The 19013-nt window shown below is 41.1% G+C and overlaps 1 protein-coding gene across 1 annotated transcript in view; it reads right to left on the minus strand.

Annotated features, from left to right (window-relative positions):
- Positions 1 to 718: 718 nt before the first annotated feature.
- Positions 719 to 19013, minus strand: part of LPGAT1 (lysophosphatidylglycerol acyltransferase 1) — a 58779-nt gene continuing 40484 nt past the window's right edge. The window contains exons 6-8 of the mRNA XM_063152152.1: positions 15530 to 15656; positions 8204 to 8310; positions 719 to 4765 (exon numbers count right to left, since the gene is read on the minus strand). Coding sequence (XP_063008222.1) covers positions 4614 to 4765; positions 8204 to 8310; positions 15530 to 15656 — 386 coding nt within the window. The 3' untranslated portion in view covers positions 719 to 4613. The remainder of the gene's footprint in view (positions 4766 to 8203; positions 8311 to 15529; positions 15657 to 19013) is intronic.

The raw sequence follows: 19013 nt of genomic DNA on the forward strand, positions 1-19013 counted from the left end.
CAAAAAAAACAAAACAAAAAGCCAAAACCCCCTGAAAAACAACCCCCCCCCCCAAAAAAACCCCAAACTCCCAAAACCAAACAAATAAAAGCCAAACAAACAAAAAACCAAAACAAGAAAAAAACCAAACCAAAATGAAACAAAAAAAAACCCCAGCCCAGGGAAAAGGAAGAGAAATGCTGCTTCTGGTATCTTTCTACACTTCTGAAAGACATCTTGGCTACTGGAAAGATTTTATAAAAAAATACCCAATGAAATAAATTCAGCAAAATAATTCCAAACATCACCAGCCCTTTGCAAAACCATTGACAGTCACTCCAGGTTTCCACATTTTATCACACAAAACAAAAATGCAGGTAACCGAGAAGGGAAGGAGAAAACTGGAGGTGAAGATAACTGCTATAAAAAAACCCCTTTTCATCATACAGTATGAACATCATGGTGAAGTAATTTTAAGTAACTAGCTCATTTTAATAGGACAGTTGTTCAGTGAATAATTACTTCATTATCTCATGATAAAATAAAAGGTCTAACTTTAAAATGCATAAAGTCCTTCCAATGACGACTTCTATCACAGCCAGACAGTCTACAGCTCTTAGAGAAAAAGCAGAGCTGCTCAGAAGCATTTCTAATGTATGCAGACATTTTGAACCAGAGTATGGTTTCCATTTTGCTCTTCCCATTTATTTTTTAAAAGAAGTGTAAAAACTATCAAGTATGCAATTTTGCAAAATAACCCTTTATTTCATATGGCTCCATTATTTCCAAAAAATACAGAACCCCAGATGTATAACTATTTTGTGTGATTGTATCAGATCATCACAAAATCTTCAGCTGACTGTCAAGAGAATGCATCCAAGCCTGGGCTCGTGGTTTGGAAATCCCAGTTTTAGGTACCTTTGGTCCCAAAATTTACGTCAAGGCAAAGCGGAGCAGTTGAATCCTGTCACACACAGTGATCGGTATCTGTTATTATCTTGTACAAACAGGTGAGAAAAGTTAACAGCACTTTATGGCAGTGTCACACAAAGAAAACTTCTACCATCTGCAAGCCAAGTGAACAAGAACAGTACCACAGTGATCGCTTTATTTTTACTGCAAGAAGATGCACCTTATTTGTGACGTGGGGGAGGAGGGAGAGGGAAGCTTTTCATTTTCCAGGAAATCAAGGTAAACTGAAATTTCACTTTTCAACATCTGGCGATATCAACTTTAAAAAAGGAAAAAAAAGAAGAAGAAAAAGAAACACAACTGTGGCAAGATTCAACAGAACCACACGTGGAACCCAAGTGAGACTGAAATGACGGCGCACTCACCCCAGGGCACTGAGGAAACTGCTTGGTGTGGATGGACAGGTGCTCTTCACATCATGGGATTCACAGAGCAGCAAAGCTAAACCATGAGGACTGACACAACTTCAACTATAACAACTTCTTTATGAACAATTAAACATAGAAACGTGGAGATGTTTTGTGGGCAACCCTGGCAGAGAACCATCTTTATTCTTATTATCTGCAATGCACTCAAATTGCTCTGTTCTCACTTCTGTGTGCAACAGCTTTCAGTTGGAATTTTTTCTGTGAATTTTTCATTTTTGATAATTTTACACATTTTTCCATTATTTTTCCCCTAATATAAATTCAGTGTGATATTCATTTGTGATCAACTGTACAGTTCATTCATATTTGTGGCAAAACACATTTTGAACTCTCCAGAGGAGGCAACCCATGGATGGTGCAGCAAAATGCCCAAACTGCAGCAGACAGAAATTTGTGTTTTACAGACTCACCTGCTAAGCTCCAGACAGTCTGGACTAGCACGGTATTTTTAGCACTGAATTTCCTACATATTGTATCCATTTTACATTCTTCCCTTCATAGCAAAACTTATTTTATCCAATTTATTATCTTTCATGAAGCAGCATCCAGGATCATGCTGGGGGGCTCCTCTGGTGTTGCTTTCCCACAGTTTCATTCTGGTGTCACCCACAACTTGGCTGTACAGAGCTGTGTGTCAGGCGCTCTTCACAATTCCCAGTGCAGGCACGAGAGAAGCCTGGGACTGACACTGTTTCCACACCCTACTGAAACAACAACCAGTGCTTGGAAACAAACCTCTTGTAAGAGTAAGAACTACAGAGGAACAACGTGAAAATGAACAGGACCAGATCAATCAAATGCTTGTCTGAAACATGACTGCGCAGTGCTAATTTCTTGAGGCAGCACGTGAACAATTGCTATTGACTGCAACCCACTGGGAAAATAAAAATACTGCATTTGACAAAACAAGATGCTCTTACATGGAGTTCACAGGGTCTATAAGGAACAATCTCCTGATGGGAGTAACTGCTGTGCATTCTGCTTATATAAACTTCCCTTTCTGCATCAGTCCAGTCTGTCCTAGCTCAAAATAAAATGAGCTGTAGTCAGGGCATCTCTGTGGCTCTGATTGAACTACATGGGGGAGGACAGCGAGTGAGTAGCTCGCCACCTGCCTTTTGGAGTTGAGTCAGTCCCATGGGCAGCAGACATAACCACTTACACACAGCAGTGCTGGGCTGTCCCAACACCCCCCTGTCAAATGGCAGATTAAATACATTCATTCCATCAGCTGAACTTCAGCAAGAACAACATGAAACAACAAAACTCCACAGACTCCCTTCCCTATCATGGCACAGCTACCTCTTTCTAATGGTTACACCAGAATTCAGGTGCAGAGATGGTATTTATAAACAGCATCCTGCCTCAAACATGAAGCTATTGGCAACCACTGTACTTTTCCTCCAGCCTCCTGTGGAGTCAGGCAGGGAACACACACTTCAGGGGACCTCACTGTGGTGTCATTTTGCATCCATCCCCACTGAGCAACCACTGCTGCATGGGGAGGGGCAGGGATGGCATATCTGACAAAGTATTTTTCCACAAAACCAGGGGAAATTGGCACTGCCTCGTGTTTCGGTATGCTCTTTCCCCCCCCCACAGAAAGAGAACACTGGCAAGGTTTTGTATTCTGCACACCACCTCCTGTGATTCATGTAGCAGCAGAGGGAGACAGAAGGGGAATCAATATTGCTAGCTCAGAGCCAAAACTACTGAGGGCTTACTTTGTTCTCAACAAAATTACTCTGTAGAAGGCAGCAGGCCAACATCTGAAGTTCTGGCTACCCTGCCTGTATTTAGAGAGATTAGTTTTATTTTAGGAACCGTTCTCGCAAATCTGTGCATAATCACATAAACACAATGCCAACCAGACCTGCCAGAAGTAAGGCTGTACATCACTGACATCCTTTCAAAAGGATCCTGCACTACACATCTGAAAGTGTCCTCTGTTCCCAACTGCCCTTCAGTTCAACCCCTCCTTATTCCAGTAAGATTTTAGTGGTGAGCTAATTAATACTGCCTTCCATGTAGTTATTCAGAATATTTACCATACTTATTTTTTCAGTAGTATCTTCCTACAGATTTATGATAGCAATTTTACCTATTTTTTTTCTTTTTATGAAACTAGTTTTTCTTCTATTTCTCCTTAGCAAAACATTAAGATGGTTGGCATTTAATTATTGAAACTCTCCCACAAGTATATTTAGCACTGTTGCAACTAGCGGGGAGAAAAAGGCCTCTATAAACCACTCCAAGGTCACCTTGGTTGGACTGCAGTATACAAAATACAAATGTGGCTAAAAATCACCAGCAGCACCAGCAGACCTTCAGAAACAGCTAGAATTGCTTTGCCTTCCAATGTGTGACAAACAAAGCTTCCCTCTGTTCCCTACGTTTTATGTCTTTCCTTCACTGACTTTTCACCTCGGAAAGTGCATTTTCAAAACTGGTGGTGAGGGTTTAGCTGCATTCTGAGCAAAAAGGGAATTGAACCGAGTGACTTTGTATTTTCCAAGTTTCCCTATAACACGAGACACTGGTAGCACATGGAACTCGGAGAGCTGATGGCAAGACCACAGCAGGGATGGGCTGATTCATCCCACGTGGACAGCTTTTAATCACACCGTGATGCTGCAATGCTTGTGTGAGGACCAGGGCCTCAGAGGACAGACCTGACACCAGATCTTATTTGGGTGTTGGGCTCAGATCGATGTGTCTGCTACAACAACTGCTGACTGCGTAGCCACAAGGACACCTCCGCAGCTCTGCTGAGGATTCTGACTCCAGCACAATGAGCTGCAGTAAAGTACACGTTGTGCAAATGAGGAATCTCTACCACACCAATGCTGTACACACTACTGAAGAGACAAGTTGCTGAATTTTCTGAGCTCTAACTACAATGCCAAGAAATACTTGTGGTGACAAAGCTTTCTTGTCACAGACATTCTTCTACGGTGGTTGTACGATTGCACCTTTTGTCCAAATGCTGAATTTGCTTAAGTGTGGGTGAGAGTATACATTTTTAAAAATACAGACAATTCTTAAAATAATACATCATCAGGTCACTATGTTACTGATCTTCACTTTTAGTGGAGTTTAAAATTCCCCCAAAGAGAGGTAAAAGTCCATCCAGTATTTTCCTTTTACTCTTGAATATTCACATTTGCACATACAACATGATACTCATTTGCAAGAGCCTGGATTCCCATTGTGTCCTCAGGTCCCATTCCACTTTTAAAATAGGCAATGGTACAAATACTGAAAGAGGCAGTACCACATCCCTCCTGACAAAAATGCAAATGATTGTATGGCAACCAGCCACAGGTTACTGAGGGTCATCTCCCGAGAAATCGCTTTTGTCTGACCCTGGGGTGGTGGAAAAGCTCCTGCAAGAGAAAAGAAAACACATTAAATGCTTTGCCCAGGGATGACAGCCTTAATGCACTTTATAGCTTCTCTACTGCTTGTCCCAGCAATGGTGCCCACACACAATTAACTGGGTACTGCTCTATGCTCTAATGCCATCAAATTTATGAAAGATTCTCCAGAAGCCTTCAAGAAAATAAAAAACCCCAAACCAAAACACAATCCCTTAATTAATAAGAGTAATTTTCATTTCCTTATAAACTGTAAGCATAAACCTGAAAGCATTCCTTAGAAGCTGCTATCACTGTACTCAACCTTTGCAGAGAAATCCAACTGTCAACTAAGTTTTGTGTTATTTTTGAAGTTCTATTAGTACCTCCATGATCAAATTGAATGGATTCCATATTAAACTCTACAGCTGTTTGGTGGTGATGCTGTATACTGTGAAGAAGCAACACACATATGTTCTTGAGGTTCCTCTTGAAAATGTAAATACACACACAACACCCCCTTCTTTAAAGAACAGCTCCCATATATTGTTTGAACACTCAGCCATACTGACTAAGGAAACATTATCATTTGCCATGGAGCTTTCCAGAAATTCTTTACTGCTTAGATGGGAAAGACTGGAAGAGATTCATCTGACAATAAAATTTGTTTTTTCCATACTTTGACTTTTTCTCACTTGCAACACTAAATTAAATGTGCCTGAATACATCAGAGTTTTATGACTGTAAGCAAACTATCTGCATATATTTACATCAGCATATTAAATCATCTGTGTTACATTGTACTCAGATGCACAAAGACTTGATGACACAAAGTACTTTTATTGCTGTTAATCCCGAACAGGGGATAGAAAACTCTGAATTACACCAGAGAAGATGATGTACTTGCTGCAGCATTACGGAGTCTCAGCTTCTCTAAGAAGAAAATGAAATTAATGATTCAAAGAGTAAAGATGCAGCAATGTCAATTTTTAATCTTGGGAACCACACAATTTGGGCAATTAGATACCATCAGCAGCTTATCTCTGTGCTTCACATTTGCAATCACTGGAGGAACTGCAATCAAGCATTTGAGACAAAGCTTTTCTTCCTGCATGAATGCTCTTAATTAAAAAAAAAAAGTAAACAAGGAAAAAGCCTAAAAACATCCTTGATGAATCCCATCCACCTCTCCCTGACAGGTATTTCACACTTGGGCAGATTTGCTACATCATTATTCCCCAGTAACTCACAGCTAAGCTTCTTTCTATCTGTCCACTCTAGGCTAGATTTGTTCTTCCATGGCCCATTTGTTTTTCTGTACCAACACTGACCTCTGCTTTAAATACCTTTTCTTTTTCCCTGGTAGGTACAGAGAGCTGTCTCCCCCTCTCCCTCCCAAGGCAGCTCTGCCCCTTCCCTTTCCCAGCTGAGACAAGCCAAGTACTTTTAGTTGTCCTTCACAGAAACGACTCCCCCTTCCCTTAATCTCAGCTCTGATTAGCTGTCCCTTTTCCCAGTTCCATTTATATTCCTTGACAGGGAGAATGGACAGCATGCAGATTTCCAGATGAGGTTTCCAATCTGGCACAACAAGGAGTGTTTCCATAGCATTAGGGAAGCCATTCCTTACTCTTTTCATCACCTCACACCACTTGGCTTCTGAGCACAGGGAATGAGGAGCACAATGATTTCAGTACACCATCACTTTTCCAACTGCTCCTAGTCTATGGTTGGGGTTTTTTCCTTAATTGGTCCCCAAGGGTTTTTGTCCTGCTAAATGAAATCTCACTTGTCTTACTGCAGGCTTCAAGGTTGTCTTGCTGAAGAGTTCAGAGAAATCAAGAACTTGCCAATACAAGTTTTCCACTAACTGCCTAAAACAGGAGTCTGTTACTGCAGCTATTAACTTGAAATGGTTCTAATTTTATAAATGAAATGTGCAAAATGCACCTGTAAAAAATTATGGGATTAGCTTAATGTCAAATTGTAGGCATACTTTTTCTTTTGGTTTGGATTTCCAGAGGTCTAATATTACAGATGATTTAAGTTCTTGACACTTAAGAGTACAGCAAAATGGAGAAAGGTGCTCTGGGTTTTGTTTCTTTCTCTTCCCAAATAAAAATAAGCCAAGAAATGAATTCTTGGCTTAGTCAATGCAACCTTTTAAAGTTTCACAGAGCATTAAATGTTACTCCAGCTTTTTGAAGTAAGCTTTATTAAGAGAGAGTAGTTCCCAAGCAGTGTGTATTGTAGAATAATATAATGATAACAATAATAATGATTGATTCTAACAGAAACAGCCCTAAGTCTTAAAACCACCCCCTCCTGTGACCATGTGCCAGGTGAGTACAAAGCTGGCTCTTGAGCAGCCTCAGGGACTCCTCTCAGAGTCAACCTCAGGACCTTTCCAAGGGGTTCCCAAAAACTGCAGCAGCACTTTTTCAATAGGCCAACTAAAGCAATGCAAGCAAGTTCTCAAAAAGTATAAATGGCAGTAACTCTAAATTATACTAATTTATGCCTAATAAGGTCCTATATCACAGCATTTACATTTAAAACATGTGTTTATTAATTCATACTGATTGCACTGGCAAATTATTACCAATTATGCTATTTTTGAAATGCATTTTAATGAATAAACCTGATTATATTAATTATACTCTCAGAAATTCTGGACTAGTTAGATTTTCTGGGTATGACTTATTTCAATAGCATAAAATAATGTCACAAAACCAAGAATTCTTTACAATGTATTTGCTACACATGTATTTTAAAATATATTCACAAAGTTATTTGTGTAATAAAGTCCAATATATACATTTGGATGTGATTTATATAGCAGAGTCTGAACTCTGCCATCAATGGTGGCTGAGTGACAGCAACATTTCATAAAACAGAATACAACTGTGGGTTGTTAAAGAATTCTATTAATCTCTTTAAGCACTTGGATTGATAAATTAGGTACTCAAAACTAAATTAAAGCAGACTTTGCAATAAATCATCTCACAGAAGAAGCATCTTCATTTAACACAGTCACCCAGGAATACTAAACTCAGCTGATTTGAGACAGTGAACACTTCCCATCAACAACTGTGATGAACAGGGCTGCAGATCACAGCTCCAGAATGTGAGCCATGTAATTCTCACAGGCCCTTCCAATCATACTTCAATCATGGAGCTTTGCCATGAAGTCCCAGAGCAGCACATTTCACAGCTGAGCTGTGTGTTACTTTTTTGACAGCTCCCAAATGCTACCCAGCTTCTAGTGTTGCCCAGGTAATTTACCTTTCCTAGATAATTCTTTAATCATACTTTTTGCCACATAAAAAGCAGTAATAATAGCAGTAATTGTAATAGCAATAATTGTATCACACATGTGAAGGAATTACACATTCCTGAACCATTCTGAGATCCTTGTAAGGAAAGCCATTAGCAAAGCACAGTTCTCTCTGCTAGGTAGCATCCTACCTGTTTCATAGAAATGTGTCAAGAGGTTCTCCTTTTCAATGAATCGTTGATACAGCCAGTTTGTGAGAGCTTCAGGCTCTAAAGGTACATCCTTCACTGGAAAAATCCTATCAAAGAAACAAACACAAATTAAACCTAGCAAATGTTTTCTGCATGTGGAGAACAAAACTCTTCTGCCCCAGCCCACCACAAACCAGACAGAACAAGACTTTTATATAAATCTAGCTGCATGATTTGCACTCTCTCCAACTCACAGATCACAGAGGCATGAAGGGTACAAGAGTGGGAAACTCCAGGCTGCCATCCAGAACCACACAGAAGACACTGGCATCAGTCTCCACCAAATGCTGCACTACAGCTTTTGATAAAAACTACTAAGGCACTGGTTTGTTATTTTTTTTAACAGAATACCACCACACTATATTATTATTCCCTATGAAGAATACAAACCAAGGGGAATGAAAGAAATAAAAAAATGAGAAAGTTAATTCACAGCTTTGAAGAAACAATTGAGCAGGCAGAAGCCACATAATGACATCACTAAGTACCAACAGCTCTTCCACATCCCAGAAAACAAGCTCTCTGTGCTTTTCAAAGGATGCTGGCAGCTTTCTCTGAAATTCACAAGGCACATTTTACACTGAAAACTGACCCTGTACTCAAATATTGCTGCTCTGTTTTAAAAACACCAATGAGAGAATTGCTAGTGTTTTGGTACTTCTGTGCTGACTATTAGGTGGCTTAGACAAACAGACACCCGGAGCAGAATTCACTGGGATACACACGCCCTGAAACTCCCAAATTACCCACCACACCTCAGTGGATTATTTCAAAATAGAATTTCCAATCTCACAGTAAGTGTGAAAGCTTCTCAGCAGACCCTCAGTGCCTTTTGATATATACAAGAACTTACACATCCACAGTGCTGTACTGGCAGGACAAGGCAGGAGAGATTTGTGTACCAGGCTAACCTGGAAAATTCACACTCTGAAATGCAAGGCCTTTACTGTAGGTTTCTCTTTCCAGGTGAGCTCCCACTGAGCTTCTCATTTACACCATGCTTCTATTTTCATTAGTGAATTTCCATTTCATTTTCAACACAGTTTTTCTCAACTGACCATACTGCAAAGAATTGGAAGTAACACCACAATCATCTGGGAAGTCTCTGGACAGATATGGGAATTTCAGAATAAGAAAACAAGGCACTTCTGAAGAATGCTTTCTTGCTGTTATAATTTCAACATCTTTGCCAGCTTTGTTCATTTGTCATCTGTCCTTCCTCCTTTCAGTCTGATGCATGGAAGAATAAGCTGGAAGTGGGGGAGTCAAGCAGCAAGCATTGCTCTAAGGAGTGAATTACAAACCACAGTGCTTTGGCATACAAAGACAACTTCAATATAAGGAGATGAACCACTTTATTTACACACCATGGTATCACCATGAACTCAGCTATCTCTGTAGCCTTTGGAGTAACTCTACCTACACCCTCCTGGCACTGCGGAGCTCTCTATGCTCCAGTAAAGCCAGCCTTGGTAACCAGAAATTAGCAACTGTTATCTCAGATAAAACAGAGTTTGAAGGAAAGTCTTTGCCCAAAGACAAATGTTATGAAATGGCGCTTCAGTAATCAGCTCAAGTATTCAGTCTGCATATTAGGAACAAAGACAAACAATAAAGAACTATTTTATCTTGAGGCCCAGATGCTGTACAGCAGGTTAAAATTAAACCACCTAGCAGCAAGTAAAAAACACACCCACAGAGTAAGAACTATTTTGTTGAGGGCAGAACACTAAGAAAGACTTACTCTGTGTCCCCAAACACAACTGGGCTGCCAAGCACTATTTTTACTCTCTTCTGCCAAGCTGCTGTGAAGAGATAAAAGGCTCAGCAACTGAATATTATGTTTCACAGAGTATTTCTGAAGGACAGATGCTTGCTTACACAGGTTTTAAGAGGGCTCACAACTAAGAGAACGTGTGTTGCCTCAGGACAGAAGTGCAGGGTTACCTGGCTTCACATGCAGTCTCCATTGTAGACTGTAAGATATTCCTCACCTCTGCCTTCATTTCTCCCTGACCTAATGGGTAACAACTCTGTTTTGTCAAGAACATTCCTCCTAATCTGGAAACATCACAGGATCTTGCAAGGTACCTGCTACAACACTTTCTGAGCTGGCACTTTAATAAAGCAGTGCAGTAGCACAGGTGATAGCAGCTCTGTGAGAGACTAATGGAAGCACTGCACACCAATTCCCTGCTTGAATCCATCCAGGATCTTGTGTGGATCAATAATGCTGCCAGAATGCTTCAATCTCTGGAGATAAACTCTGCTGCTCTGAAGTCTGAGAAGCAGCCACTGCTACACCCAGACTGAACAAACATTAACAGACTGAAAAACAACTTGTTTTCCAGTAATGCTACACTGGCTGCCACACTCAGCAATGGTTAAGTGCTGGTGTATTTAGAAGCATTTTCAAATGTATTTTTAGATTATCCAGAGTTATTTTTACCAGCAGAACATTCTTACTAATGACTGATCTAAATTAGAGATTAAATATTAAAAAAAAATCCTCAAACTCTGGAAAGAAGCCCTTTCTGTACTTGATAAGGCAAAGTTAAACCCTCCTATATTTAAACTAAACATACTGCTAATGCCATGGTTCTCTGCCCATCAGATGGCTCAGCTGGCATCTGTGTCTTACAAGAACACTCTCTTGAAGGAGACTGGGTTCAGGAAGGTGAGTGAGCAAGTCTACTGTTACAGAACTCCCCACACAGGCAATCCAAAAGAACAGCAGAGAGCCACTGCTCTGACAGGAGCTGGCATCTGCCAGGTCCAGCGTTAAAAGATGCAGAAGAAAGTTCCCTATTTTCAGTGACATAGGGAAACAGGTGTCCATGTGGTCAGGCATGAGCATCAGCTTGGCTCCACCCCACCTCTGGGTATGCAGGATCAGGAATGCCATTGGAAGCAAACAGCTTGCTTATCTCCTCAGGGGAACAAAATATCATTGCACAGAACTGCCAAGGCAAGGAATAAGATCAACATGTAACATCTGGAGCTCCTGGAGTCTCTGGGGCACTTGGATCTTTCTAGCTTTTGGGTAAAACTAACTTCACATTCATTAAAATAAGAGCATCTTTATTCCTGGTGTGGCAAACAAGGAATTTAATAGGACTGGATAAGAACTTGACCAGAAAATTCAAGCAGAATGGAAATACCTTTTTTTGCTCCTCATCACAGGAACAGCTGATTTTCTGTCCCCAGGAAAAGTGGGGAAGGGGCTAAAAGCAGTGGCAGCATAGGCTGCACCCTGGGAAGTGAAAAGTGGTGGTGGAAATAAAGACACATTTCAATGGGAATCTGCAAAGAATCTTCTTCCAGTAAGCATCACCCTGCAGCTGGAGGTGGCAGCAGCTGCAGGGACAGAGTGGGTACCTGACTGAGGGATGGCCACTTCTTAAACTGCTACGCACATTTGTGTCCATGTCCCAAACCAGATTCTATTACAATAAATGACAGTCCAGGAAAAAAAAAGGATTTTAAAAACCAGGAGATCTAACTGCCAAAGACATGCTGGTATATGTGAGAATTGTGGAGAATTAGCTACTGATAGGCTGTTTCTCAGAAGACACCCAAGGATTTTTAGAAATATTTAGAAACATTTATCTCTTTTAAGTTGTTCTTACCGGAGAAACAACCTCTGATTCTGTATTTAAATTCTGAAATTCATGGCTACCACTTTAACTACGAACTGCCTTTTATCACCTGTCCTACCCTGAATTGAAGTCCTGTATTACTTGCTACTCCATACAAGTATGATATTATTTGCTGCTTCAATGGCTCTAAATAAACCCAGGACAGTGGAGGCTGTCGGTAGATGTCAGGCATGACCAAAAATAAGTTACTTGCGTATAAAAGTGCATTAAAATACACTGCCAAACGGGATGCCCTTCTGCAACATTCATTCAGCAACCACAATGCACTTCATCTTATTTATAGCTCGGAGCCTGGCTTATTTCAATAGCTCTGTATCAATGCAGACACAAAAATAGAACTTGCTCAGCAGCTGACAGCTTGTTTCAGCAGTGGCACAGCACAAAGGCTGGCAGGGGAGGAAAGGGGACAGAGTGGAGCAGCGTGTGTGACTGCCATGCACGGCCAGCCCTGCGTCACAGCTGACTCAGGCTGGCTCTGACGTCAGGGCTGCGGCACACAGCCACTGTCACACAGCCCAGACGTGGCATGGGAGCAGCCAAGGGCACCATCCTGCAGGAAACCAAGGCAAAAAAACCATCCCTGACCGAGGGGACGCTGAGCACTGAGCCAGCTTCACAGCCAGGGGGTTTATATTTGCAGGTCTCGGGTTCTGCCAACAGAACTGCAGCACACAAGAAATCACTGCTGGAGAAAGCTGGTGTTCAGCTAAGAAACACCAAACCAATCAAACTAAACAAGTGCCTGGTGTGAAATGAAAAGAAACAAAGCCCAAACTCGACTCATGGCACAGAAATGGTGGGAGCTGAGAAGGGCAGCCAGTCCGTGGCCTTGCTACATGGTCACCAAAGCACTCAGCTTATTTCTGCTGAGAGCAATTGCAGTGAGCCTGGATTTACAGGCAACACACAGCACACAAGGACCCAAGCATAAACCTAAACTCTGTGAGAAGAGCAAACAAACCTTTCCAACAGACTCATTACAAGGCAGGTCTTACAGTGATGCCTCTAGTTTGACATGCTTAGCATGCATTGACATCTCCCACAAAAATCCCAGTGCCATTTGGCCTGGAGGAAGTTGATTAGACATTTTCTTGAGTATTTTAGAGAGCAAACTGAGTTTTGCAGCACTTTCCAGTAAGTTATGAGAAAAGTCAGTCAGGGTCAAAAAGCTATTCAATAGATGGGTAAAGTTCTCACACCTTGTGTTGTTAGATCCAAAGTGGTAACTGTTCTTTTTTCTAGGGAGGTTTCTTTTGACATTCTGAGGAAAATCAGGCCACAGCTTAGTCTAATTATGAACTTCTGAAAATTGTGTCATTTGTACTGAAAACTGAAGTTTGAAAAGCAAGGTTCAACTCATTATCAAAACTGAGCTTTCAAAAAAAAAAAGATTACTGGATTAAACCAAGCCTTCTCTGCCATTTCCACCAGCCAGAACAGCACCTAAAAATTATAACATAAGGCTCCTTGCTGTGTTCTTTTCTGTTGCTCCCTGAGCAGGATGAAAAAGAAGTAATCCTGCAGCAAAGGCCCAGGCTAGGAGAAAAGGCAACCACCAGATTTTAGAGTCTGTAAAGCAGAAAGAGACAGGTGGTGGTCCAGGGGCACAGCAGAAGGGACTGACTGAGCCACCAGAACAAAAGCAGCTCTGCAGTCTCTTCTGCTCCAGTTGGAGTGGCACAGAAAATGCTCCTTTTTTCCCCACTGCTGTCAGACATCAATACCTCACTCTAGACTACTCTAAAAGGGAATAAGCATGTTTAAATCCTGATTCTTCTTCCATACAACACAGATGGCATTTGGACAAAACTATTCTTCACTTTTTCCAAAGGGGTGCTTTTTCCCCCCCTATAACTCAGTTACAAGAAACTACATGAGAAACTATTGTGCTCTCTTCCCAGTTATTTCCAAATTACCCTTAAAATTTATTTCAAATGTTATCTCCCAAGACATTCCAAATTACAAAAAATGAGCAAGGTTTTATTTCACTAAATGCAGGAAAGTGTAACACCAGTACAGACAGACTAGATGCACATTTAAAGAAAATTTCAGAGGACATCCATCTGCCCACCTGCACCCACCTCAGAATGCAGGGGCCACGTGCCCCAAGAACTACCAGGACTGGAGGACAGAATGAGCTCCAGGCAAACCCAAGACATTCTGGGCTCCTTTCAGAGCCACCACACCCTGTGTTTGGCCAGGGAGAGATACTGCATGGCTTTCCATCTGGGACACACTTCAGCTGTTCTTACAGGGTCAGCCATGACAAACAGAGCTTATTAAAAACATACAGAAAGCAGTCAAACAGAGAGGCTTGCCCCTGCCTAACCCCGTGACTTAGACCCTCTGGAAGAAAATAACAAACTTACACTCCAAAAAAAATTTATATTTTTCTTAGAACTTCAGTACTACAAGAATTTGAACATTCAAGTTCAATGCAAAAAAGGTTGCATCATATTTATGCTTGTGATCAAAGATAGGTCTGAATATACATTTAGAAGCAGGAAATTAATTCAACTTACATTAACTTACTGTTGTTTTCAAAGAATGCATTTTTGGAAATATTTTTCAGAAGAATTCTAAATACATTCAAACTTGCAATTATCCCAGAGATCTGAGAGAGTACTAAGGTGACCTGAATAAAGGACAACAGATATAATGCTATCTTACATAAATTAGGGTGTAAGTATGTTCACCTTCAGGGAAACTTGGAAGGCAGCTTTCTATAAAAAGTAAGGACAGATTTAAACACAGCTCCTGTACTCTGCATCACACAACACTGCCACAGCTGTGATGATGGAGAAGGTCATTCCCACTTAAACTGCCACCCAGGGGATCCACACAAGAATACTTGAAAGCTTTCTGTAAAAAAAGCTCTCCAAATCATCAACAGGGAGTAAGACAAAATAATGTGATTTTGGGATAAAATTCAACACCTTAGTATAGGAAAAGTGTTAAAATACTCCTGAAGTGACTTGGAACTCACTGTAAACTAAAAGCAAAATTCAACTTCTCTCCGTCAGTTTAGGTCTTGAAACAAAGAACTGCTGAGGAGGAAAGTTTTAATAGTCTCCCATCCAGCTGTCAATGAGAGTTGTAACTTTTACAAGCTACTTTTTCCAGTTGCTTTGCTCAACTACTAAAATCATTCTTTGAGTGAAAAAATGATTCTCAACTACTAAAATTATTCTTTGAGTGGAAAAAGCTGGCATTTCTTTGTCAGAAAGTAAAATAGAATATTTTATTAGGAAATCTGTTTACTTAACAACAGTGATTTTCATTTAGTTGTCATTACTAAAAACAAAATTTTAAAAAGTTGGGTTTAGCAGTACCTTAACACTAAAGATGACCTAGTCTTTAGATATATTCCCCACAACTCTATTCAACCACAGGACATTAGTTCAAAACTTAAATGTCTGTCCTAAGATACAGAATAGCCACTAAACTTAAAAAAAAAAGATTGATTGTGTTTAAATGACATGAGTTGCTCACCTGTATGAGACACAAACACCCACTCCCACTACTCCTGATTTCCCCTATCCTAAAATGCCACAAGGGATTTGTGAATCCTTGAGCTCAGTGCAGGAGGAGCAGCCTCATTTCCCACCTGTAATGTACGTGTGTCACTGCTGGTTGTCGGTAGCCAAGAATCCAGGTCTGGATGTCTATAGGTTCACCTTTGGGATATGCAATGGTTGTATCTATCACCCACTGGAGGCCTTTGGATTTACTCTCTAGGAACAAAAAAGAAAATTTCACATCACTTATTTGAGAGTTATGCAATTTTTGTATCACTTCATGATGTATGAGGCACAAATAAAGCCATCAAAAAATCAAATCCAGATTTCATTACAGGGCACAGAAACACCCTTACAAACTTCAGCGGGACCTAGATTTTATTTCATGGTTACTTCTGTTATTCTTAGATACTGTGGTACACAGAACAAGTTCACTCACCAGGTTTGAGTACAGTCACAGACATCTTGGCCCCAAGGTCAGGTGCTTCCCCCCATTCACCAAAAGGAAAAATCCCAAAATAAACATCCAAGCTTCTTGGTCTGCACTTCAAGCACATGTGCACCTGGGCCTTTCTAAAGATCACTGATGGAACAGCAGCCATTCAGATCCCTCAAAGGCTCTTAAAAATGTGAGTTGCAGGATGAAGAGGAAAAGCATCACTTTCAGGGTGTGCTCAGGGTAAGAAAGCAAGGAACAGAAGCTGGTCAGATTTCACAGTGGGGAAGATACTGCACCCACAAGGTTCCAGGAGAGGCTGACCCATATGCTCATATGCTGCTCAGATCATTTAGAAACTGGAAAAAGGATCAAAGGAGGTGAAAATATTTGCTATTAAGATGAGTAAAGAGAATCAAACCTGTGGGTCCCTTCCAAGTAAGAATATTCCATTACTCTATTAAAATCTGAACATAAGTTAGAACCACCAACAGTCCAGGTCATAAATCAAGAACCCCTCTCTGGCATGTCTTCAATTCCCAGGTTTGCTAAGAGGAGACCAGCATATCTGCAGAGCAAACCAAGAAGGAAGGCCACATTGCCAAGATGGCACTTGGAGTTTAGCCTGTGAATTTTCTCTCTGTTCTGGAGCTGTCCTGTGTTTGAGGTCACACTCTGCCCAGGCCAGCAGAGTAATGCTCACTTACTGCCTGACACACCAGTACAACATGCTCACACCACACCAGGCAGTATCTCTAAGGATTTAAAAAGCTGACTATCACAAACAGTCACCCAAGGGCAAGAGCATGTAAGAAGTGTTAGCTTTTAGTACAAAGCACAATACTCTTCAAGCCTGCAGCTGAGAAAGCTACAAGAGAAATATAACAGAGGTTGACAAGAACATTGTCAGCACCAAGAACATGTATGGGGATTGACTGTTCACCATCCTTCCCTATACATGGACAGATACTCAAAATTCAGCCAAGAGGAAAAGTTTTCATAGAAAACAGAAAAATGATTTACTGTGCAGAGGGGGAAAAATAATTTTGGGAATCTCTTGTAAAGGGTGTCAAGGATGCCAGGAGTTGGGAACAAGAGGGAACTAAATAACCATGGAGGGTTAACTAACCAGGCAGAAATCCCAACCTGGCTTGGGAAACCCACCACACAGGAAACTTCCAGAAACTTGGAGAATATGTGGGAGAAGTGTGAGGGCTGCTTGCTGTGTTCTCACTCTGCAATCCACCTGGAGTCATGGACAAGATGTAGGGCTAGAGTGCGGCCTTGCCCAGAGTGGCCACTCTGATTTTACAGACCTACCACACACCTGAAGAAATCTGCAGCACTGGGTCTGAGCAGCACCCTGAGCCACAGTTCCTGACTCCAGCTGGAATGTGCATGCAAGGACTGGCTTGTGAGTTTCTACCTGCACTTCATTTCATTTCATTTGCATTTAATTTAATTAAGTGTGAAAATTACAGCAATGCTCTCACATCTATCTATCAATTATTTTAACAAGCAGACAGTGTTTTCTTGCTGTCTGCTCATCAGTGGAGTTGCACTGCTTCATTACAAATGCACTACTCCAACAGGGCTAGACACCATTTCCTAAAATTTCGATTATGGGTTCTTAGCAGCACGCAACATACTATTCCAAAACTTGACCCAGGGCAAGCTGCATAGGTAACACTGAATGTTTCAGCGTTACCTTCTGGAAATACAGTATTTTAGAGCCCTGACAGACACATGAAATGAGAACTGGAGGCTGCAGGCTTGCCAGCATCATGACAGAGTGCTTGTCAAGTCTCTCTTAAGAAAAGCACTAACTACAGAGTGCTTCATTTTAAAAGCAGCAATGAATCAGAGAAGAGCCAATATGAAATTAATATTAAATCAACAGAAGTATTAATTTAGAAACAGATTTTGAAACAAAGTCATTCAAGTTATTATTTTCCCAGATGTAAAGCAAGAATGGATAAAGGCAAGTAAATTGCCAAAGTTAAATTGCCTAAGTGAGTAAGCAACAAAGATCATTAATTGCCTCGAAAAACTGCCCAATGAATATGGGCACATTTTCTAATTATTTACAGTAAAGTGTTTCAAAATAATTTATTCAATATTTAGCTATATTTAAAGCTGTTCTTCCAGTGGATAATGGTTTGCACTTCATTAAGGGAAGACTCCTGCAGTTCTCTGCTGTGCTGATTTCCTACCTTCTGCTTTTGTGGAGAGAGCTGCTGCAGCACTGGATTCTTCAGTCCAGCTCCACACTCACCTCCAACCCTTGTCACGGCAGGGTGAGGCAAAAAACCAGACAGCCCACCAGAAACCCCAGGCCAGGAAAAAAAAGTTCTGTCAGCAACATCAGCCTCTAGAGACCTCCTTTTAGAGCAAGCAGGTGTTAGTGCAGCTACCTTCACGTGCTCTCAAATCACTGTATTGGTGCATGCTCTGCTTTAAAATAAGCCTTACATAATCATCCAAGATACATGACTGCCAAAAAAACCTACATCACCAAGGATTTAGGAAAATTAATTTTGAAATACATCTTGTAATTTTTTTGGGGGGGAGGGAGGGGTTATACTGTGTTGCAACCCGCTCATAAGCGAGTTTATTTTAAAGTCCAGGAGCTCTGACAGATCCTGAAACTGGAAAAGAAACTGACACAAAACACAAAGGAGTGGGTACCTAAATATCTCCAAGGATTCTGTTTTCAGGTGTAAGCAGACCTCTGAGCCAGAATAAACCCTATTATTTCTTAAATGGAGCACATTAACAGGATCTCAAACCAAAGCCTGCTGCATTAGTTATAACGTGGTGTGAATCTCAGGTCTGGCATTTGCACCTGAGAAATCAGGGAGCTGCACATACCTGTGCTAAAGAACTCCTCTCAGCCAGCTTGCCTTGGCCAACTCAGCCACACCTTCTGACAGCCAAACTCTTCCAACTTTCTGCCTACCACTGAAAGACACTCTTATCTTCCATTTCTAGTACCTGCTGAAAGCCTGAGCAGCCTGGCTGTCAGAGGCTCCAGCAGAAGAAGCTGCTGCACAGACCATACTTCAGCTGATCTCTGCAAGCACTGGATTTTCTGCTGCAGTGTCAGTCTGCTTGTCACTTCCAGCACAAGATACAGA

The sequence above is a fragment of the Melospiza melodia genome, chromosome 3 (genome assembly GCF_035770615.1).
Source record: "Melospiza melodia melodia isolate bMelMel2 chromosome 3, bMelMel2.pri, whole genome shotgun sequence".
Lineage (NCBI taxonomy): Eukaryota > Metazoa > Chordata > Aves > Passeriformes > Passerellidae > Melospiza > Melospiza melodia.